General features: G+C 52.8%; 2 protein-coding genes across 2 annotated transcripts in view; both read left to right on the top strand.

The window, feature by feature from the left end:
* Positions 1–2,894, top strand: part of LOC132079941 (ubiquitin carboxyl-terminal hydrolase 12-like) — a 31,173-nt gene extending 28,279 nt beyond the window's left edge. Inside the window, exon 9 of the mRNA XM_059482847.1 lies at positions 586–2,894. Within this exon, the coding sequence (XP_059338830.1) occupies positions 586–687 (102 nt within the window). The 3' untranslated portion in view covers positions 688–2,894. The remainder of the gene's footprint in view (positions 1–585) is intronic.
* A 17,651-nt stretch (positions 2,895–20,545) lies between these two features.
* Positions 20,546–21,784, top strand: LOC132080127 (G-protein coupled receptor 12-like). The gene has a single exon (XM_059483139.1). It carries the CDS (start codon positions 20,546–20,548, stop codon positions 21,590–21,592), a length of 1,047 nt encoding a protein of 348 aa, XP_059339122.1. The 3' UTR covers positions 21,593–21,784.
* Positions 21,785–22,877: the final 1,093 nt, after the last annotated feature.

The raw sequence follows: 22,877 nt of genomic DNA, 5'->3' as shown, positions 1-22,877 counted from the left end.
GACACAAACCTTGTGATAATACTCCAGGCTTTGCTTGGTAGGAAAGCTCTTTTATGACCAAAAATCATAATTAGATGAGACCCACAGAGCTCATGAAGCACTTGCAGGACTTTTCTCCTTAAAGGGGTCACAATAATGTAGAAATCTGGACTTATTTTAGCTGAATTTTCAATCTGCACATCTGTACAAAAACCTTCTTACCTGATTACTGACTTTTTTTTAAATTATAAAATAATTTAATTATGAAAATACTCAGGCAAGGTACCACCAGCATGAGAAAAGCAAGTATAAAAATGTCATGCAGTCCTTTAAGGATCCATTTTCGTGGATCACTTTTTTGTAGTCCAGTTTAGGACTGCACCCCTTCTGAAAAGTTTATTATTTCATCCTCATTTCCTGTTTTTTTCAGTAGTCAGTAAGTTATTAAGTGGGAAAAAAATGTTTTGTTGGATTGAATGATGTTGGAGTGTCACCATGTCAGCACTGCTTGGTTTTCCCAAGAGCTGGGAATAATGGTTTATCTGGGAAGAGGCTTTTAGGGTGGTGATATGATTGAAACTAATTAAAACTTCCATTCATTTTCAGAAAATTGACGCCCAGGCCATTGAAGAATTCTATGGGTTAACATCAGACATCTCCAAAAACTCTGAGTCTGGATATATCCTCTTCTACCAGTCCAGGGACTGACAGGAGACACAAAGGATGGACACAAGGAACAAGGGATCAAGCTATGTCCAGGTGGACGCTGTGTGTGCCAGCAGAGCAGCTCCTCGTGGTGCTGTAGGACCAGGACAGACCCAGGGGAGGGCAGAGCTCCCTCCTCCCCCTTTGGAGGATTAGTGCTGAACTGCCCTAACAAGAAGAGCTTTTGTTCCAGTTTTCTTTCTGGGCTTTTTTTGGGTTTTTTCTTTTACGTGCTATCTTCCAAAATCTGTGTTACCTCTACTTGAAACCCGGCTGCTTATTTGTTCATGAACTCAAGAAGAGATTTCAAAGTAGCATTGTAGGATTTTTACCATTTAAAGTTGGCCTGAGGCTATAACTTGGTTTCTGCCATCGTTTTTCTGTATTTTAGCAGAATGATTTCAATATTCAGTGTCAGCTGAAGGCGTATTTTAGGATATGAGCAGCAGCTGCTTGCTGGATATTTTTGGTGACTCAGACTTGAGAAGCAGTACAAAGCTAAGACATATTGGAAATGTCAAGTCTGTAATTTTTATAAAGAAAAAGCAGACAAACCCTTCTCTCTGCGGCATTGTAAACCTCTCCATTGTGCATTCTCTTGGGTTTAGAGAACACTAACAGCACTGCTTCTTTTTGTACTCTTCTTTGTGCTGTTCTGTTTCTCCTGCAGAAGGCAGAGAGGTGTCTCCACAGCCAGCCTCTCCTGCTGTGCATTTTCCTTTGCAAGCAGCAGTTTTGCCTCCAGTTGCTGCAGGTTCCAGGGGAGCAGAGCAGCCCTGAGCTGTCAAAGACCATGTCTGCTGTAGAAAAGTTGGGAATTCCAGCCTTTCTTGGAGCTGTTGCATAAACCAAAAGTGCCCTCATTCTGAAGCAGGATCTGTTCCACATTTCACTCAATTCCAAGCAAACTGATGCAAGTTGCATTTTGAATCTATGCTAATCCACAGAAACAGCACCAGTTGGGAAGGGTTGGCCAAGGGAAGGTGTTTAGGGAACTAATCCAGGAGTTCTGAGTCTTCAGGGTGATGAACAGTGGGAAGGAAAACCAACCCACCCAGCAGACATTACCTGGTCAGTGTTGAGCCATTGCTGGTGATGTTTGTCTCCATCTGGGAATCATAACCCCCCTAAAATGCTTCTGATTGTTTTACCTCTCTAGGCCTTGCTTCCCAGTGGAGATGGTTGGTCTGTTGAAGACTGAAATGAAGCAATTATCTGTTATGTGTGTATATTCTAATCTCAAGGATAACTAGGAGGAAAAGACTAAAGAAGTTGGTGAGAAATCTCAGAAAATCTTGTGCAAGTTTCCTTTGGAGAAGTGCTGTTGCTGTGCCAAGGCCTGTCACAGCTGGCTCCAGCCTCCCAGTGGGAATGTGTCCTGCTGGGTCCCTGAGCTGTGTGTCCTCAGTGTGGCTGTCACAGCCCCTCATCTGTCCCCAGTGCTTGTTGTTCTTGAGGATCTTTAACTTATGCAATTCTGTGGCTTGTGCAGGATATTCGATATTTTACCAAAACACTGTCCTCAGGAAAGCAGCATCTCCCAGCTCCTCGTGCTGCCTGTGTCTGTTCCTTCCTCTCATGACCACAAAGGTGATGTTTAGCAATTAACTCCTGCCTACAAAATGCAAATGAACCTTTGCCATTGTATTCCAGCTGGGTGCAGCTTCCATTCTCCTGGCACATCTCTTCCAGAAGATAAAATATGGACATTGGGTTTTTTAATTCTTTTTTATTATACAGAGTACTGTCATTTTAAGAGACACATTCAACAGCAGCAAATGTTCTTGTCATCTTGTTCTGTTGTGTGACAATTGTTCCTGGCTAAGAGTCTTCTCCCCTTCTCCACACACAAGCTGTGAGTCCTCTCCTGGTGATGCCACCAGAAGACTCTCATCACTGAGTCTTGCAAAAAATGAAAAAAAAAAAAGAGAGCACTGAGTTAAAAATAATCTAAACAGTAAATACAAAAAGTAATGTAGTACACTAGACATGTATTTTGTATATCTGGTGATACCTTTTTACAAATAAAATACCTGACTGAGAGATAATATTGAAAGATATATACTATAGATTAAAAACTGCTCAAAGTGCACTTTTGCTACAGATTTATAAGGAGACTAAAAGGAATTAAATGGGAAGAGAATGGTGTGATGTGACTTCTGTATAATAAATGACCCCTCCTGTCTCCAATAAAGGTCATTATGATCAAACCTGCAGCACCCAGAGGTTTTTCCTTGAATTTCACTCCTTAACCTCTCCCAGCCTGCTGCCTGGCTGAGGATCCTGATCCTGCTGTGTTTGCATCCCTGTAACCTGTGCAGGAATGGGTCAGAGCAGGAGAGATGAATAATTCATTCAGTGTCAGAGATTGGAACTGCTGTGCTGGTGCAGCAGGGAGAGGTTATCCAGGGCCTCTGTTCCTCCTTCCCCCATCACCCTGGAGCTCTGCTCCTGCCTTCCCTGAGATTTCTGCTCCCTCTTCCCCCTCTGTTGTGCTCCCTGAGATTTTGTTGCAAATATCTTCTGACTGATCTGGAACAGAGACATTTAAAGGCAAAAACAGGAGCCTGTGCTTGGAGCTGTTGAGGTTCATTGCAGGACAGGTTTTCATTTTGTTGTGGTTCACTGCAGTTCACCTTAGTACAGGAAAATGGGATCCTGTGAGTAGGAATTTATGGGAATACAATGCAGTGGGAGCAGGCAAGATTGGAAGATGGCAGCTGCTCTGTAAAACCAGGTTGTAAATCCCAAATGCTGTCTGGCCCCTGTCCTGCTGGGTCACACCTCAGCAGGAAATAAATAAGTTGAGCTAATTTTAACTGCAGTGAACATGAGCTGGACTTGCAGGAAGAGCATTCCCTGGAAATTGGGAGAAAACAACCAAACCCAGAAGGGCTGAAAGCAAAGTGGTTTGAGCTGGTTTGAGCCACCAGGGCAGGATGGAGCTGGGATCTGGGAGCTGGGCTGGTCCCTGCAGCTCTTCTCCAGACCCTCTACTGGAGCGAGGGTGGAGACCATCCCATGCTTATTATTTCTCTATTAAATGATGTTTTGCTTCAAATTCCACATTTGTGGAGAGGCTCTGCAGCCCAGAGGTGCTCTCTGACCTGATGGTGGTGCTCAGCACATTCTGGGTACCAGCAGGAGCTTTTAAAGACCCGGTGCCAGCTCAGTTTAGGAGACACTTTAAACAAATCCTATTTGATGGGTACAAGAAAGAAAATGGACTGACAAAACCCCCTGAGACGAGTCAGGCATTTAGCAAAAGGAAACAATCCCTGAAGTGTAATTAATTCCCAACGTGTGAAGTGCTGCTGGCTCTCACTAATTAACCCTGGGGCTGCTGCTGCTCCTGCAAACCCGACCTGGCTGGGGCATCTCTGCAGGATCCGGGGGACATGAGGTGTCTGGAGGGAGAGATCAGGGTGGGGAGGGTTAGGGATGGAGCAGGGGAGGGTTGGAGATGGAGCAGGGGAGGGTTAGGGATGGAGCAGGGGAGGGTTAGGGTTGGAGCAGTGTTGGGTTATACACGAAGCAGTGGCACTGACGTGGTTCCAGCGTCATCCTGTCCTTGTGCCCTGCAGTCAAAGCTGCAAAGGGAAACGCTTTGATCTTTACACATCGTTTGTGGCAGGATGAATGGCCTCGAAGTGACACTGGGGCACTTCAGGTGAGATATTGGGAATCAGGAATTCCTCCCTGGGAGGGTGGCAGGCCCTGGCACAGCTGTCCCTGGATCTCTGGCAGTGCCCAAGGCCAGGCTGGATGGGATTTGGAGCAGCCCATCCCCATCCCTGCCATGGATTGGGATCATCCTTAAGGTCCCTTCCAACCCCTCCCCTCCCTCGTGGGATGTTTGGATCTGCTGCAGTGTGGGGATGTTTCTGCACCCGCAGGAGAAGGAAGGATGAATTAATTACGCAGCAGCAGCTGTTAAATGTTTGAGTTGCTAATAATGAGTGCATTAGTTGTTGTCAGTTGTTTTAAAAGCTCCCAAATACAAATAACAACCACAAATACAAAACACTGCAGTGGTTACAACACTTCAGCTCGTGTAAAATCAATTAAAAACATTCAGTTAGTCCCAGCTGGGTCTTCCCTGGTGATTTCCAAGTCCCAGGCAGGGTGAGGGGAGGGCAGAGGGGCGAGGATGGGGTTTGGGAGCTCTTTGGGGTCGGGAACATCCCAGACCTACCAGAATTCATTTTGTTTTCCAGGTGGTTTTTAAATGGAGCGAGCTCCTTTAGCAGAACGTGTTGTGTGAGGAATTTTGATGCAGAAAAGAGACATTTACTCGGATTTAAGGCCTGGAATTAGCAGGGCCAAGCCATCAAGAGCTGAACTGAATCTGGGGCTCTTGGGAGGCTGAGCCCAAATGCAGCTGAACTTTGTGTGTCCATGAGCTCGCAGGTGGAGTTCAGCAGGAGCTGAGTTTGGGAGTGATTAAGTGCCCTAATTAGCGCTCAATTAAGTGGTTTTGTTTCCTTCTCGGAGGAGCAGCCACAGCTACTGCAGCAAATCATTGCCAGGCAGAAGGCAGGGAAGTGCTGTGGGGAATGGAATGGAATGGAATGGAATGGAATGGAATGGAATGGAATGGAATGGAATGGAATGGAATGGCCCAAAGGAAGGGAAATCCCATCTGTTGGTGCTGCTCTGCATGCCCAGCTGTGTCCAGGGACACTTGGGAGCACAGGGTTGCTCTCTTGGGGATCTTTGTGGGATAAATCCCCTCAAAGCCAGCAGGGAAATGTGTTCAGCCAGGAATCTCACACTGATGACAGCTCAGAGACCTCCTTGTCTGGACTCCTTTGCATCCCCCACCGTTTGGGTCTGTTTGTCCTTCTGGATGATGTGAAAGGATTGGAATATTTGGATATTTTGGAAGCATCAGCTGCACAGCAGGGTCCTTGCAGGTCATGGGAACTGTGGTGGAGGGAAGTTTCCATCCCTGCATCCCAGAGAACCCCAGGATGGTGAAACCTGTGCAGGTCCAACCCACACCTGTAAAAATCCTCTCTTTCCCATCAGCTGGACCAGCTGAGGTGAAATCCTTCAGAGTTTTGCTTCATTTGGAAGCTGCTCCCACCCTCCCACCCTCATCTCCTCCTCAGCAAATCCTGAGGGAATTGCAGAGGCAGCACGTGGGGGTGATCAGGGACAGGGTTATTCTTGGCCATCCTCCCCAGGTCCTCTTTTTCCTTTTTGCTTTTTTTTGAACATTAAACTGCTCATTTTCAGATTTTGAGTCACAATATTTCTCCAAGCAAAAGGCCACGAGTCTGGAAAAAATCCAGTTTATTCCTTCAGAATTCTCTGCCATCATTTCAGCCCAGAAGAGCCAAAGCAGAGCTGGGACCTGCTGCTGCTGCTGGCATGGGGGGACAGTGCTGACACCTCCAGGGTGCTGAGGGTGCTCATCCCCTGCCAGGTGTCCCCTGAAAGGTGAGGACAGTGTGGGTTGGTGATGATCAGGAAGGGGCATTATGCCAGCAGACAGAGCAAAAATGGAATTATTTTATCATTATATATTTTTTTGTTATTTTATTTCTTTTATATTTAATTATTTATAATTATATATACTCACCTCTAGGGAGTAGTAAAGTGAAAAATGGAGATTTTACTCCTTTTTTCCCCCTGGTTTCACATGGATGTTATAAAACTGAACCTAAGCCCAGGTTTAAATGGAATTTCTTGAACCCCAGACCCAGCAGAAAAGCCAAGCTTTGGTTTTATTAACGTTTCCACGGGAGGAGGTTGCTGGATTTGGGAAAACCAATTTCTCTGTGCTTCTTCCCCCCAGTGTGAGCCAAGTGCTCCAGAGCAGTGACTCGGGGACAGGAGGATTCCCAGGAGAGCTGGACACGCCTTATCTTCAAAAAATATCTCCAACAACCTCAAACCCTCTGAAACAAGGTGGGGAGGGCAGGACGCGATCCTGGGCTGTGGGCAGGGATGGAGCAGGGAACAGGAGATGTGTTTGTGCTGGGAACAGGGAGGGACAAAGCCAGGGGACACTGGGCTGTGCTGGGGGACAGCGGCTGCAGGAGCATCCTCTGGAGCGGGGGGAAAATGGGAAAGGAAAACCAAGAGCTTGGGGGCACTCTGTGTGTGGTGGCTGGTAAAAATAGCTTAGAAACTGTTGGAAAATAGTTGATGGATCGTTAGTGCTGTTAGTTTGGTTGTTATATTGTAAAAGGGATTGAAAAGGCAGTTATATGAAATATGGTACTCAAGGTACCATAACGCGCCTCAGTGAAGAAGCCGGAGTTAAAGCCAATAAATAGACAGGACCAGTGTGGGGGTGTCGAGCTGCCTGGTGCTCCACTTCAAAGCTGGGAATTTGTTCCCCAGGATTTCTGGAAGCCAATGTCCTTCCTGCCCAGTGAAGTGCACCATGAGCCAGCCTGGACAGAGCTGTAATGGCCAATTGAGCGCCTTAAACCTTCATGCAAGTGAAGGATCCAAACAGAAACCAATCCAAAGGGACAAAAAAACAGGATAAAAAGGGGCTCCTGACCCACTGAATGTGTGCTGCTGTGTAGCATCCCATGAATTCTCCCCCTTGGTCAATCCCCAAGCCCTCAGCCCTGGAAACATTAACTGCTTACCATAGAGTCATCCCTCCCAAAGGGGAAAAGAGTTGTGACCGTGTTCACAGGGGTCTGAGGGTGAGGGAAGAGATGAGGATCTGACTCCATGTTTCAGAAGGCTGATTTATTATTTTATGATATATATTATATTAAAACTACACTAAAAGAATAGAAGAAAGGATTTCATCAGAAGGCTGGCTAAGAATAGGAAAGAATGATAACAAAGGTTTGTGGCTCAGACAGAGAGTCTGAGCCAGCTGACTGTGATTGGCCATTAATTACAAACAACCACATGAGACCAATCACAGATGCACCTGTTGCAGTCCACAGCAGCAGATAATCAATGTTTACATTATCATCAGGGAATCATCGTGGAATGGTTCAGAAGAGACCTTAAAGATCATCTGGTTCCACCCCGTGCCAGGGACAGGGACACTTTTCCCTCTCCCAGGTTTCCCCAAGCCCCACCCAACCACTTCCACGGATGGGGAGTCACCTTGCTTTGGGTTTCATCCCATCCATGTGCACCCTGCTGTTCCTCCAAGCCTGCTGGGAGGTGTTTAGGGAGGTCTCTCTTGTCCTTGTGCATCTTTGATGGATTTGAGCTCTGCTCTCCCCTTGGCAGCCAGTGCTGCACCATCAGCAGCTCCGTTCCCTGTGGCAGGGGGAAGTTCCATCCCTGCATCCCAGGGAATCCCTGGATGGTGAAACCTGGGTAGGTCCAACCCACACCTGCAAAAATCCTCCCTTTCCATCAGCTGGACCAGTGAGGTGAAATCCTTCAGAGTTTTGCTCCATTTGGAAGCTGCTGAGCAGTCCCCAGCACTGCTCCAGGGAGCCTCAGGTGCTGGGAGAAGCTGAGCTGTTTATTTCCCCCTTTTCCTTCACTCCAGAAGGATTTGGGCTGTCCCAAGAGCCTGCAGAGCCAGGAGCAGAGGAAGGAGGGCTGGGCTGGCTCAGGGATTTTCCAGCGGCTCTCACTGTGCATTAGCTCTCTTTTATTTACCCTGCTGAGCAGGTTGCCCTGCCCAGGCACAGCCCTGCTCCCCACCAGGGTTTTGCCCCTTGCCAGGGCACCCGTGGTACCCCAAACTCCCTGATCTGGGGTCCCTTCCTCGGGCACTCCCTCCTGGCTGGGCAGCGCTGTGGGGCATGGAGGAGGTGAGGCCCCCATCGTGCTGTGCCACCCCTCGGGTTGTGACACCTGGAGAGGTTTAGAGGATGAAAATGCTGCTCTTTCCTCTAAACTCAAAAGGTTTAGAGGATGAAAATGCTGCAGTTAGAGGGGAAATACCCCTGGATTTGCCCAATGCAGTGCCAGGCAGGAAGGGGCTCCCAGAGCCACCTTGGGGTGCCTCTGCTGGGGCACAGGGACGGAGCTCAGCCCCGGGGATGCTCCAGCCCCGGGGATGCTCCAAAACCCAAAACAGCCCCCAGGGCCGGGCCAGGCTGCTGGGGGGGGGGTTCTGGCGTGGCCCCACCTGCTCTGGGTGCTCCACAAACCAACCCCGCTGCCTTTCCTCCCCTTCCCCGCGCACTAATTGAGCCGAGGCACTAATTAACGCCACAGCACCCAGCCGTGCGCCGGGAGGATGCTCTGATCTCCCCGTTCCCGGTTTAGCAGGGTCAGGAAATGCCACACCCTGTGCCCTGGGGTGAAATCTGTGACATTTCCCTAAACCTGCCGTGAGCAGGGCTGGGGCCGGGCTGTGAGCGCTCAGAGATGCTCCGGGGATCCCTCCCCAGCACCGGCAGCTCGGGCTCGGCTTATTCCTCCCAAAATCCCCGCGATGTTTTTTCCTCTGTGGGGTTTTGTTCTCTCAGAAATCCACGCAGCTAAAAACAGCCGTGAGCCCGCGGCGTCCCGGTGTGAATCCGTGTGCGGAGCCGCCCCCCGGGCTGCGCTGGTGCTGCGCCCTTTAAAAACCTCTGCTGTGCCTCAAGAAACGCCTGATGGGGAAAACGAGGGGGTTCCCTCGCTGAAAGAACCTCCCGGACTCAGATTATCCCGAAGTGGATGATTTCGAGTCGGATTTCATTAAGCACAGGGCTGTGGTAATTTGGTTGTGTGGCTGCGGAGAAGCTCTGCCTTCCCCAGGGCTGGGGTTGTGCACCTTGGGATGCAGGGAGACAGCAGGACGGGATTTGGGTGTCAGGAACCCATCAGGGCAGGATTTGGGGGTCAGGGGCTTGATGAGAAAGAATCTGGGGGGTTAGCACTCAACAAGGGAAATTTGAGGGAAAGAGACTCAACAAGGGGAATTTGGGATGCAGGAACACCCACCAGGGTAGGATTTGGGGATGCAGGGCAGGATGTGGGATGCAAGGACTCAGCAGGGCAGGATTTGGGATGCAGGACAGGATTTGGGATGCAGGAACATCTTGCAGGGCAGGATTTGAGGATGCAGGGACCCATTAGGGCAGGATTTGGGATGCAGGGCAGGATTTGGGATGCTGGAACACAACAGGGCAGGATTTGGGATGCAGGGACCCATCAGGGCAGGATTTGGGATGCAGGGCAGGATTTGGGATTCAGGGACCAGGCAGGGCAGGATTTGGGGAACTCAGCCCCCAACGAAGCGGATTTGGGCACAGACACCCCGTGAAGCACGAGGGGATTCATGGAGCAGAGGGAATTCCAGTGCTCCCCCCTCCATGGGTGTGGTGCTGCCAGCGTGAGGAGCTCCCAAAACGCCTGGGGAATTTGCCAGGCTGGGTTTGGCGGGGCTGTGGTGGCTTGGAGAGGACAGAGGTGGTGGGACAGAGCCTTCCCCAGTGCTGGCAGTGCCACCGTGGCATGAGAGCACCCAAAACCATCAAGCCCCCATGGAGGAATGGTGGATTTGTCTTTCCAAACCAGCTGTGGGTCTGCTGGTAGATAAAACCAGCACTGGGAGGTAAAAGAAACAATGGGAACGATTCCCTCATTGATGAATGGAAAAAGACATTTGGTTTTACAAATAAACCTCAGGTTTTTTGATAAATGAAATTAGACATTGAAAGAGGAAAGAAACAATGGGGAAGAAAAGCTCCTAAATTCCATAAGAATTAAAAATGAAAAGGGAGGGTTGTACATTAGAGGGGAATCTTTGGTATCAAGTGTATTGGGAAGTCTGAACCTCTCAAGTACCTCAGAAATGGGGTAAGAGAGAAGGGAAATGTGGGTGGAAATTGGGATAAAAAGGAGGCTGGGTGTTCCAAAAATTGGAGAGATCCCAGGGGAATGCCCCATGGCCTTATTCCAATAAATTAAAAGGACTCCTCTGTCTCCTTTTGGACATAAACCTCTGGTGTTTGTGGATTAATTTCCCTAACAGGGTTGAAGGCTACAGTCACCCAGCCAGGAGGGGATGGGCACAGTGACACTGGTGGGAGGGGATGGGCACAGTGACACTGGCTGGGATGGTCACGGTGACACTGGCTGGGAGGGGATGGGCACAGTGACATTTCCTTGTCCTCGGTGCCCTGGTGGCCGCGTTCCCAAAGGTGACACAGGCACAGCTCCCCCAGCCCGGTGCAGTTCTCACCTTTCCGAGCAGGGCAGCAGCTCCTGGCAGAGGGATCAGGCTCTCCTGGGAGTGCTGTGATTCCCTCAATGGAGGGAAAAGCCCTGAGGAGGGGTGGGGAGCTCAGCAGGGTCTGCCCCTGTCACCCCAGAACCCCTGGAGCTCCAAACCCAACCCCAGTGCTCATCCAGACCCCTCCCAGCCCTGTGATGTCCCCAAACACCAGGATGTCCCATGCTCAGGGACCTGCCTGGCCATCCCTGCAGCCAGGGTACCAAACTGTGCCAAAAAGTTCCAGCAAAGGGGAGTTTGGGCCAGATTTGTTGGGATTTTCAGTTTGCTCAGCGTAAGGGAGGGATCCTCTCCCCTCGGCTGCCATCCCTATAGCAACCAGCAGCCTCTTCTGTTAAACAAGCGACTCATCACACACGGCTGCACTCGGGTCAGGGATGCTGCTTGTGACTTCCAGCTCTCACAAGGGAGCTGACCTTTCAGGAGGGAAAAAAAAATCAGAAAAACCCCGGGGGAACAGCTCAAACCTGGGTGGGAAGGTGAAGTTCTGGGTCTCATCTTCCCCATCCATCCTGCTGCTTTTAGCTCCCACTAATCCTTCAAATTCAGCAGTTTTGAAGAATTGGGAGGGGTTTCCCTGTTGCTGCTTCTCCCATTGCCTGCTCCAGGTGCCTTTGTGCCATGAATCCATCCCTGGGGCTCTGGGGGATGTTCCTCAGCCAAGGCACCTCCAGCAGCACCAGGGCACAGGCCCAGCACAGCTCTGGGGTGGAGCCCCCAGGGCAGAGAGAATTCCTGTGGGACCAGAGACCCTCCCTGCTTCAAACCCCAGCCTGAGGATGGAGAAGGGAAATTCCCAGGATGTTCAGCAGCTCTCCACTCTGGCTGGGTGTTCACACCCCTGGGAATGTCTCTTTTATCCTGGGGAAATCTCCAAATGCTGAGACAGCTCTGTAAGTGGTGCTGAAGGAGAAATTGCAATGCCCAGAGAGGGAAAACCACTTCCACACCCCCAAAATCCAGGTGGGCACAGCTCAGGCTGAGGGTTGGGGTGTGGCTACATTGCTGGCAAGCCCCACTCATGGCTCTCTTTAAGTAAAGAGATTTTTTCCAAGCCAAGCACTTGGTTTATGGGAATGATTTCACTCCCAGCCTGCAGCTGTGGCCTTTTCTGGGTGATGTCCTAACCCAGCCAGTCCTGGAAAACTCTTCATCCAGGCATTGTGGTTCCCCAGGCTGATTCCCAGGAATGTGCCCTGCTCAGGAGGGGAGCCCAGTGCTGTGGCCCCACACAGGGTCCTGCTGAAATTTCACAAGCCTGAGTTACAGCCAATAAATAGACAGGACCAGCATGGGGGTGTCGAGCTGCCTGGTGCTCAACTTCAAAGCTAGGAATTTGTTCCTGGGATTTCTGGAAGCCAATGTCCTTCCTGCCCAGCAGGAATGGAGCTGGACGGGCTGGAGGTGCTTCCAGGGCCACCACAGGAGGTTCCCCCATTGAAAACCTTGTGTTCCCTATGGAAAACCTCGTGTTCCCCATAGAAAACCTCGTGTTCCCCATGGAAAACCTCGTGTTCCCCATAGAAAACCTCGTGTTCCCCATGGAAAACCTCGTGTTCCCCATGGAAAACCTCGTGTTCCCCATTGAAAACCTTGTGTTCCCTATGGAAAACCTCGTGTTCCCCATGGAAAACCTCGTGTTCCCCATTGAAAACCTCGTGTTCCCCATGGAAAACCTTGTGTTCCCCATAGAAAACCTCGTGTTCCCCATGGAAAACCTTGTGTTCCCCATGGAAAACCTCGTGTTCCCCATGGAAAACTTCATGTTCCCCCATGGAAAACCTCGTGTTCTCCCATAGAAAACCTCGTGTTCCCCATGGAAAACCTCGTGTTCCCCATGGAAAACTTCATGTTCCCCCATGGAAAACCTCATGTTCCCCATGGAAAACCTCGTGTTCTCCCACGGAAAACCTCGTGTTCCCCCATGGAAAACCTCGTGTTCCCTATGGAAAACCTCATGTTCCCCATAGAAAACCTCGTGTTCTCCCACGGAAAACCTCGTGTTCCCCATGGAAAACCTCGTGTTCCCCATGGAAAACCTTGTGTTCCCCCAAGGAAAACCTCGTGTTCCCCCATGGAAAACCTCGTGTTCCCTATGGAAAACCTCATGTTCCCCATAGAAAACCTCGTGTTCCCCATGGAAAACTCGTGTTCCCCCATGGAAAACCTCGTGTTCCCTATGGAAAACCTCATGTTCCCCATAGAAAACCTCGTGTTCCCCATGGAAAACCTCATGTTCCCCATGGAAAACCTCGTGTTCTCCCACGGAAAACCTCGTGTTCTCCCACGGAAAACCTCGTGTTCCCCCAAGGAAAACCTCGTGTTCCTCCAAGGAAAACCTTATGTTCCCCCAAGGAAAACCTCGTGTTCTCCGTGCCAGTCCTCCAGGAGGGATCACCAGGGGTTTCAGGGGTTGGATGGAGCAGCAAATCCATCCCTGCATGGATTCTACACTCAGTGCCTGTGGATTCAGCTGTGCTGGTCTGTCCTTAGGGCAGCTGAGGGTTTTTCCACACAGAGCTGGAACCTTCCTGGTGCTCAGAGCTGCTTCTCTGCTGTGGCTCCAGGGTTTGGTGCTCAGAGCTGCTCACTCCAAGCCTGGTTTTGGAAAACTCCCATTGGTGGCAGGGGCACAGCAGGGAGGGATGGCTGCCCAGCACTCAGATCAAAAACCTCCAAGTTTTCTAATTTTTTAAGGACTTTTCCTATTTTTCCCCATCCAAACCCCTAGAAAACTTTCCTTACCCCTGTGTCACATCAGGTAAATTGTGTTATTGTTAATTATTAATTATCACACTCATATTTTGCTGAATATTTTGCCTCATATTCTGCAGGCTCCCAGTGTTCCCTATGGCTGAATGGCAGTTTAGGGAAACAGTCACTCCTGGTGAGGCACCCAGCCAGAGCAGCACACAGAGCTTGGGAGAGGGAGTAAAACACAGTGCAAAACCCTTTATTTGAAAAAAAAAAAGCCAAAAAACCCCATAAAACAAAACAAAAGAAAAGACAAAATAAAAAAAAAAAAACAAAACCAAACCAAAACCAAAACAAAAAAAAACCAAAACAAAACAAAGCAAACCAAAACAAACAAACAAAAAACCCAACAAAAAACAAACAAACAAAACAAACAAAAAAAAAAACCTTTTCCCAGAAGCCCTTCTCAGCAACATATGGTGACACAGCATGTGCCAGCAAAGGTGCTCCAAAACGTGTCCCTCTGGCTCAGGAAAGGACTTGGAGCAAAACCATTCGTATGAGGATGATATCACTGATGGAAGGAGCAGAATTCCTCCCCCTGGCTTGGCTGAGTGTTTGTTTGGTGGGAATTAAGGAGAAGAGGTTGGAGTGAACTTGGGATTGTTCCTTCCCTCCTGGCACAGCCAGGCACTGTCCCCCTAAATGGGAATTGTTCCCTGCATGTGTAACAGGACCAGGTGTCTTGGTTTGGAAAGGCAGGAGTCTGCTAAGGAAGGCAGGAGCCTCTCCTGAAATGGAGAATGTAAACCCTCCCCACCCCTCCCAATTGCTATAAATTTTAAATTAAGGGGCTCTCAGGCAAAAATATGGGAGCAGGAAATAACAGTTCTTTAATAGGGAAGGAAAAAAATAAGAGGATAAAATAAACAATGCAGTACTAGAACAACACTGACAGAGTCAGAACCCAACCTGACACCCTGTGGGTCAGGGTGTTGGTGGCAGTCCCATTGGAATTGTGGCTCAGCCCTCCTGCAGTGTCAGGGGTGGCTCTGCTGGAGCAGGGATCCTGGAGAGAAGGATGGATTCTTCATCTGAAGATCCAGTGGAAGGAGAGGCAGCTGCTGTTCCTCTGGGGAATCCAGTGGAGAAGCCGTGCTGGTGTCTCAAAACCTCTGGATTATATCTGGGTAGGAATGCTTGGCTCCTCCCCCTGGGCTCACATCTCCCAGTGGGATGCTGTAGTTCTTATCAGCCATGCAGTGACATTCAATAGCTGTTATCAGCAATGTCCCCTCCCAGGGAGGTGTGAATGTGGTTACTCAGAGAGAGAGATAAGGCAAACTGCCCACTTGATAAAGACAATCTGTCATACAGATGGTAATGGAAAACATCTTGCATTACAATCTTCAACACCAGGGCAGTGGGACACGGTGTCCCCACTGTCCCCAGGCTGGGCAGCCCAGAGGGAAGGGGCAGGAAGGTGATCCCTGCTGCTGGCAGAGCCAAAGATCCGCCCGTGGCTCTCCAAGAGGCAAAGTCAGGGTTGCAGCAGCGCTGTGCCACAGGGCACCCTTGCAAGCCAGGACCTGGAAGGGCCCACCCCAGCCACCTGGAGAGGCATTTCCAGGCAAATCAGCAGCTTTTCCACAGAGCTGGACGATTTCGTCAGCCACACTCCTGCCTGCCACCCTCCCATGCCTGGCTTTGGCACCTACATCTCAACCACCCCAACCCACCACAGAGCCCTGGTCCTTCCCACCAGGCTGGGATGCTGCAGCTGGAGAATTCCCATCTTTCCAGTGGCAGCAGTGAGAAAATGGCCTCATTTCCAGCAGGAATTATGCAAAGCCTGTGAATGTAGGGCTCCATCGCTCGCAGCAGCGCAGCCCCCACGGCCCCGTTTTGGGGAGGGCTTGTTTGCCATCCTGATTAGTCAGCACTGCTAATTATAGCTGAGCTTTTCCTGCTTCCAGCTCCTCAAGCACCGTTGGAGTAACAGGAACAAGGGAGGTGCTGGAACGGGGCTGGATCCACTCGCTGCAGAAAAGAGAAATAAAATGTGGGGAATGTCCAGCTCTGGGCCTGGCTCAGCGGGCACAAGGCACAAGGAGCTCATGGATGTGCCAGCTCAGCCACAGGATGCTCCCAGAGGAATGGGAGCTGGGCTGGGAAAAGCTGGTGGGATGCCAGGGGTGATGATGTTTCCCCAAAGCAAAGATAAAAAGCTGATTTTGGTACTTGTGGAGGTGAAAATGCTGGAGAATTGGAGTTGTGGTTATCCCTCTGTACTACCAGTGTGCCTTAAACAGCAGCTCTTGCTCCAGCTTTGGTTCCCAGTGGGCTGGGCTTGGGACACCATGCCATCAGTGACTGCCAGCCCGGTTTTAACTTGCCACCCACTGGTTTTAACCAGAAAAGCACAAATTCTAAGGGAGGATGGGCCCCAGGTAAAGCCCTGCTCTGGGCTGGGAGCACCCAGCAGCCCCACAGGAAAACCTGCCTTGTTCAGCACTGAGCTTTCTCCCAAGGGCCAAAATCCAAGGACAATGGTGAGGAATGAAGGTGGGAGACTTTTTCCATGCTGAACAGCATTCCCAGGTGAGGCTGGTGGCCTCTTGCTCTGTAATTAGTGTCAGGCTTGTGTCTTTGCTTAGCTTTGATCTTTGCTCCTCTCTATTGAGTCTATAATTTAAACACAGATAAATTCCTATATCTAATATATGAATATTCCCAGAATAGTCTTGCAGCTACTCAGGGAGTTCAGAATATTGAATACAACTTGAAAAAGTAGATTGTCAAGCCTTGAAAACAGGGTATGCAGTGGCCCATCCTCTCATGTGCAACAGGGCTGCTCTGGGCACAGCAAGATAATGTCATATTTGTCACCCAAAAATCTCAGCATTCTTGGGGTCCTTTCCAATCCACTGCTCCCCCTTGCACAGGGGAACCCCCAAAAAATCCCATTGGAGAGATGGGGCTGCTTTTCCCTGGGTAGGAGGACAAGCAGCTCCCAGTGCTGGCTGAAATCCACTGGGATGTGTGTTTGGAAAGGGAATTTCTGGAGCCCAAGGGGTAACAGTGCAGGGACTGGTGTTCCTGTAGGACACAGCAAAAACATCCCAGGATTGGGGCAAATCTGTGCTGGGATGGCGAAGGGAGGAGCTGGAGCTGGGAGGGAAGGGGCTGCTGTGGGTGTTTGAGGGGAGAGGGCAGGAAGGGTGGGATGCTGGATGGGGCCAAGGCAGCTGCAGTGACCCACGGGGTTTGGGATCAGCCGGGACCCTCTGGAGCGCTCGTGTGATAGTAAAAGGTTTCAAAATCATAAAATTCGGGGAATTAGAAAGAAGCTAGACTTAGTGGGGCCCTGGAAAAATGTCAAAAATAGACTCTGAAAATGTGAGGCTTTGTGTTTGCCAGCTCATGTGAAATTGCACCTGCGTAAGCAGTGTATGATAAATGGTATAATTGTTAGATGTGATGATTGTTTAGTAATTAAACATATTATTGTTTAATCGTAAGAAGAATCATTAGAAGCTATGTTAGAAGTTTGAGGGGGACCACGAGGAGCCCATGCTTGGATGAAATCTATGGATACAACAGAACAACATCAGTTTAATAATTAAGAAGAAAGTTATATAACGATAGAATACAAACACACGTCGGGGTCCGATTTGGGTTTGTACCCCTGACACCCAGAGCTCTTCAATAAAAATCATTCTGTGATTATGTGTTTCTGAATGCTGACAGTGTCCCTGCCAGGGCAGCTCAGGGGCCAGGGGCCAGGCCGGGTCACACACACAGGGTGTGTGCTGGGTGTGCCCATCCTGCTCAGCCCTGCTGGCCGCACCTGGGGACAGCGGGGACAGCCCTGCCCGGCCCCACAGAGCACCAGGCACGGCCGGAGCATCCCCTCTGCCTCTGCCGCCAGCGCTCCCTGCAGCAGGGGAGTGGCTGAGGTCATCATTGGAAATCATCATTGGAATTCCCGTTATCCTCTCATCTCCTTCAGAAATGCTTCACAAACACCGTTTTCCCAGCCTGGATGGAATCAAGTGATAACCACAGAAGGAGTCAAAAAAAGTGCTGCTGATGATACACTGTTATCTGAATTTTCTGAAATATTGCCACCTTTACCCCTGGTTTAGGGGATAGTTTTACACCACTACACCTACACCAGCCCTGGGGCTGATTTCTGTGTCTTACAAGGGAAGGGAAGGGAAGGGAAGGGAAGGGAAGGGAAGGGAAGGGAAGGGAAGGGAAGGGAAGGGAAGGGAAGGGAAGGGAAGGGAAGGGAAGGGAAGGGAAGGGAAGGGAAGGGAAGGGAAGGGAAGGGAAGGGAAGGGAAGGGAAGGGAAGGGAAGGGAAGGGAAGGGAAGGGAAGGGAAGGGAAGGGAAGGGAAGGGAAGGGAAGGGAAGGGAAGGGAAGGGAAGGGAAGGGAAGGGAAGGGAAGGGAAGGGAAGGGAAGGGAAGGGAAGGGAAGGGAAGGGAAGGGAAGGGAAGGGAAGGGAAGGGAAGGGAAGGGAAGGGAAGGGAAGGGAAGGGAAGGGAAGGGAAGGGAAGGGAAGGGAAGGGAAGGGAAGGGAAGGGAAGGGAAGGGAAGGGAAGGGAAGGGAAGGGAAGGGAAGGGAAGGGAAGGGAAGGGAAGGGAAGGGAAGGGAAGGCCCCAGTTAAAGACAAACTTTTTCTTTTGCTTATTGGCAGGTTTTATTTTGTATGATGAAGGAATAGGCTGATATTCACCGGATTTTCTGTGTCATCTGTAGCTCCTGCTTTTAAGTGACATGAAACCCCGGTACTCAGCTGTGCCACATGTTCTGCCAGAAACAGGAGCTCAGTCCCTGCTTGTGCTTCTCGGCCCTGAATCTCTCAGGATAATTCTCATAATAACTCTGTGTTGAGCTGCTGCCGGGGGAGCCGGGCAGGGCTGCTCAGCCTCTCCCCATCCCCGGCCGTGCGTAATTCCCGGCAGCGGGAGGGATTCATTCATTCATTCATTCAGCTCCTCGCTGCTCGGCTTTCCTCCGCCCCTTGTGCTGCGCTCGGTGACGCGGCCCCAGGTAGATGAGGATTCGCATCCCCCGGGACGGGGCTTGGCCTGATTAGCAACCCAGATGCTCCAAATTGGGGCGGCTGGGTTCAGCCACAATCGCTGCCGTTCACCCAAATATCTCTGCACACCGGGAGCTGGAAATGCAGCGCTGAGCTGGCTGCAGCAGCCTGGAAGAGAGCGGGGATGAGAGGGGGAAGCTGGAGTGTTATGAAACCAATAGGAAAAAGGGGAGAAGGTGTAGCTGAAATGCTGTGGATCCAGGAGCTGAGCATCCCTGCTTTGATGATCCTGCTCCCGAGATGAATCACGGAGCCATTTATAGCTGGAAAAATACTCGTGTCGTTGGGATTTGTTCCTTTCCAGGCTGTTCCTTTCCCAAACAGTCGGGGAGGAAGCTCTGGGGATGGGTGGGTGCTGCGCTGAGGGGGACAGACCCCATGCTCAGCGTCCTTGGGCAGGTCCCAATTCCCGTGAGCTCCTCCTCATCCCAGCGTTTCGCTGGCTGGAGGGAGCCCGTGTGGGGCGAGGGCTCCGGGGCCGAGGGATGCCCCTGGTCGGGGCTGCATCCCCGAGCAGCCTCAGCCGCCGCGCCCGCTCGGTGCCGCTGTCCCGGGCGTTGTCCTTGAGCACCGCGGCCCCGGGCCGGATCGCCGCCCTCCCTTCGCATCCATGCCCGCGTCCCTCGGCACCAGCGGTAAAAATAAACCCAGCGAGGAGCCCGGGCCTGGCCGGTGCCCAAGCTGCATCCGCAGGACGCAGGTGCAGCGGGCCCGACCTTGGCGGGGCGGCGGGAGGCTGATGAATGAACGGAGGGCGCGGGGCGTGCCCGCGGGTGTGCGGGGATGGATGGGGAGCGAGCGCGGAGCCAGCCTTGTTGTTATTCTGATCACAGCGCCTCTGATTCACAGACTTGGATCATGAATATAAGTGAAGACTTTGACGTCAGAGTTGAGATTTATCAGCAGATCCAATGGGGCAGGAATATTAAGTGCAAGTGATGCCAGCTCTCTGCCAACGCTATTAGCGATGCTCGCCGAGGAATGAGGCTTCGCACCGAGGGCTGGAAGGACCGGCGAGGAAAAAAAAAATAAAAAAAAAAAACGGGGTGGGGGGAGCGAGCCGATCCTCGAGCATTAAAACCAGGTAAAACAACAAGCTCCGGCGGCGCGGCTGCATGCGGGAAGGGGCGATGGTGGCGGCGGGGATGGCAGCGGGCACAGCCCCGACCTTCACACCTCGGCTGCCCGCCCCGGGCGGGGATTCACTGCTGCGGGCACGGCAGGATGCTGCCGCCGGCCGGGAGCATCCTGCAGCAGCCTTTTCCAAAGGAGGGAAAGGCGGGGAGGAAGGAGAAACTTAACGTAGGCTGTTCCTTGCCGCTGCCTTCTCCTTCCATCAGCGGCTCCGCATACAGGCGCTGGACTATTAATAGTGTTTATTTTTACTCACCGCACGCAAAAAAGAAAGGGCTGCGGGAGGGGGGGCTGGGGGGTTGCGCTATAAATAGGTAGCAAAGGTGGCCGTGCCCCAGGGAGGGGAGGAGGGGGAGGAGGAGGAGGGGGCGGCCGGTTCCTCACCGGGTGCGCAGTGGCTGCGGACCCTGCATGGAGCCGGGCGCACGGAGGCGGCTGCGGGCAGCGGGGCGATGAGTTGTGCTCGGCCTCAGCCCGGCGGGAGATAGCGGCCAGGGGTGCGTGTGGGGCGGGGGCACGGCGAGCCGGGGATGGGGGAAGCTGCAGTGGGGCTGGCGGGGATGCGGCGGCGGGGGCGGTGCGGGGCGCGGTGTCCCGGCCCGGGGGCTCCGGGCTCGGTCAGGGCTCCGGGCGGGGGTCGAGGCGCGGCGCTGCCCGGGCTGGGCGCGGGGCTCTCGTGGGCTCTCGGGGGGCTCTCGGGGGGCTCGGGGTCCGTCGCTCACCGCCCCCTTCTCTCTCTCTCCCCAGCGATGCTGCACGGCCCCGCCGCCATGGGGGAGCCGTGGCCGCCGCAGCCGCAGCAGCAGCGGCTCCCGGGGCTCGGCAACGCCTCGGAGCCCCCAGCCTGGCCCTCGGCGGCGGCGGCCGGGCCGGGCACGGCGGCGCCGGGCGGCGGGGCCGCGGCCGCGGGCTCCGTGAGCCCCTGGGACATCGCGCTGTGCGCCACGGGCACGGCGGTGGCGGGCGAGAACGCGCTGGTGCTGGCCGTGCTGTTCTACACGCCGAGCCTGCGGGCGCCTATGTTCCTGCTGATCGGCAGCCTGGCGCTGGCCGACCTGCTGGCCGGGCTGGGGCTGGTGGCCAACTTCGCCGTGCGCTACCTGCTGCGGCCGCCCAGCGAGGCGGCGGAGCTGGCGGCGGCGGGGCTGCTGCTCGCCGCCTTCTCCGCCTCCGTCTGCAGCCTGCTGGCCATCACCGTGGACCGCTACCTGTCGCTGTACAACGCGCTCACCTACCACAGCGAGCGCACGCTGGGCTTCACCTGCGCCATGGTGCTGCTGATGTGGCTGCTGTGCCTGGGCGTGGGGCTGCTGCCCCTCCTGGGCTGGAACTGCCTGCGGGACCAGAGCTCCTGCAGCATCCTGCGGCCCGTCACCAAGGACAACGCGGCCGTGCTGGCCGTCACCTTCCTGCTGCTCTTCGCGCTCATGATGCAGCTGTACCTGCAGATCTGCAAGATCGCCTTCCGGCACGCCCAGCAGATCGCCGTGCAGCACCAGTTCATCGCCACGGCGCAGGCCACCTCCACCCGCAAAGGGCTCTCCACGCTCTCGCTCATCCTCGGCACCTTCGCGCTCTGCTGGATCCCCTTCGCCATCTACTCGCTGGTGGCCGATTCCAGCTACCCCGCGGTGTACACCTACTCCTTGGCGCTGCCCGCCACCTGCAACTCGCTCATCAACCCCATCATTTACGCCTTCCGAAACCCGGACATCCAGAAGTCGCTGTGGCTGGCCTGCTGCGGGTGCATCCCCTCCACGTTCTCCTCCAGACCAAGGACATCCAGCGACGTGTGAGGACTGAGCACGCAGCCAGAGGCGCTCCCTGGCTCTCCTGCTCCTTCTCTTTTTCCCCTCTGTCGTTATTGTCTCCTACCGGGAGGAGTCCCCTCCCCGGTCAGCACATCTCGTTCCATGGAAAGATGGCCAAAAAGAGAAAAGAGGAAAAAAAAAAAAAAAAAGGCAGCAAAAGAGAAAAGGAAAGAGAGAGAGTAGAATGATAGAATGATAATGGTTTCCTTTAGAAATGTTATTTTCTTACACATTTTATTTTTTATTTAAAAACACAAAACACCAAAAAAAAAAAAAAAAAAAAAGAAAGGAAAAAAAAAGAGAAAAAGCAAAGAAAAAGGATCCTCGCACGATGGCGTTTGTCTGCTCTCGGGGTAAGGAGCCAGGGGAGCAGCGGGGCCCTCGGGGCACATCCATGGGCACATCCCACGGGAGCAGGGATGGGCAGGGAGGGGTCGCGTCCCCCGGCGGGGCTGGTCCCCAGCGTGGGGTGGCAGTGCCCGTCCCGCGCAATCAGGGCCTGCGATGCTGCTATGCAATAACGGGGGAGGAGGGACAGGGCTGCCCGTGCCTCTGTGCTTGGAGGAGCTCTTTGAGGAGCTGCGGGTGAGGGACACTCGAGGTGAGGCTGGTCGGGGCTGCGGCAGGGCTGGGGGCACCCGGGAATCCCTTCCCTCCTTCCCCCTTGCCCAGGATGTGGTGGGGCAGGGCTGGGGTGTGGGGGTTTGAGGCAGAGGGGGTGCCCTGCACCCCAAATCTGGGAGGCCCAGGAAGGGCCCAGTTGGGCACTGGGGGGCTGCTGTCCCCCCTTCCACACCCGCTGTTCACAGGGGCTGGGCGTTCATCCAAAGAGGGCTCCGGGGTCCCCTAGAGAGGAGCCTCTGTCACCACACGTGTCACTGCTGGCGCCGCCACCTCAGCTCGCTTCCTCAGCCCCGACATGCCCGAGCTGTGTGCTCTGCTTTGTGCTGGTGGTGAGGCCGTGATGATGACGATGATGATGATGAAGTGTCCTTTATCCTGGGCTTTCTTTTGGCCGGGAGGTGGAATCGTGCATTCACTGATAGAGAAAGGAGAAAGGGAGAAGCCAGGCAAGCCTCGGGGAGGGGCAGGGCTGGGGTGGCACATCCAGGGTGGCTCTGGGCACAGGGAGGGTCCTGCCCGGCGTCCTGGCATGGGGGGCTTGGTAGACCCCAAATATTCTGCTTTGCTGTAGAGAAATTGTTGTGGTGTTGGAGAGGGACTTTGGGAAGGGTGTGCAGGGACAGGACACAGGGAATGGCTCCCACTG

This window comes from Ammospiza nelsoni, chromosome 15, assembly GCF_027579445.1.
Source record: "Ammospiza nelsoni isolate bAmmNel1 chromosome 15, bAmmNel1.pri, whole genome shotgun sequence".
NCBI lineage: Eukaryota > Metazoa > Chordata > Aves > Passeriformes > Passerellidae > Ammospiza > Ammospiza nelsoni.
This window is presented reverse-complemented; position numbering and strand designations above follow the sequence as displayed.

Bases quoted from the DNA above. Each gene is read 5' to 3' on its own strand.
- LOC132080127 (XM_059483139.1), top strand. From the start codon at position 20,546: ATGCTGCACGGCCCCGCCGCCATGGGGGAGCCGTGGCCGCCGCAGCCG.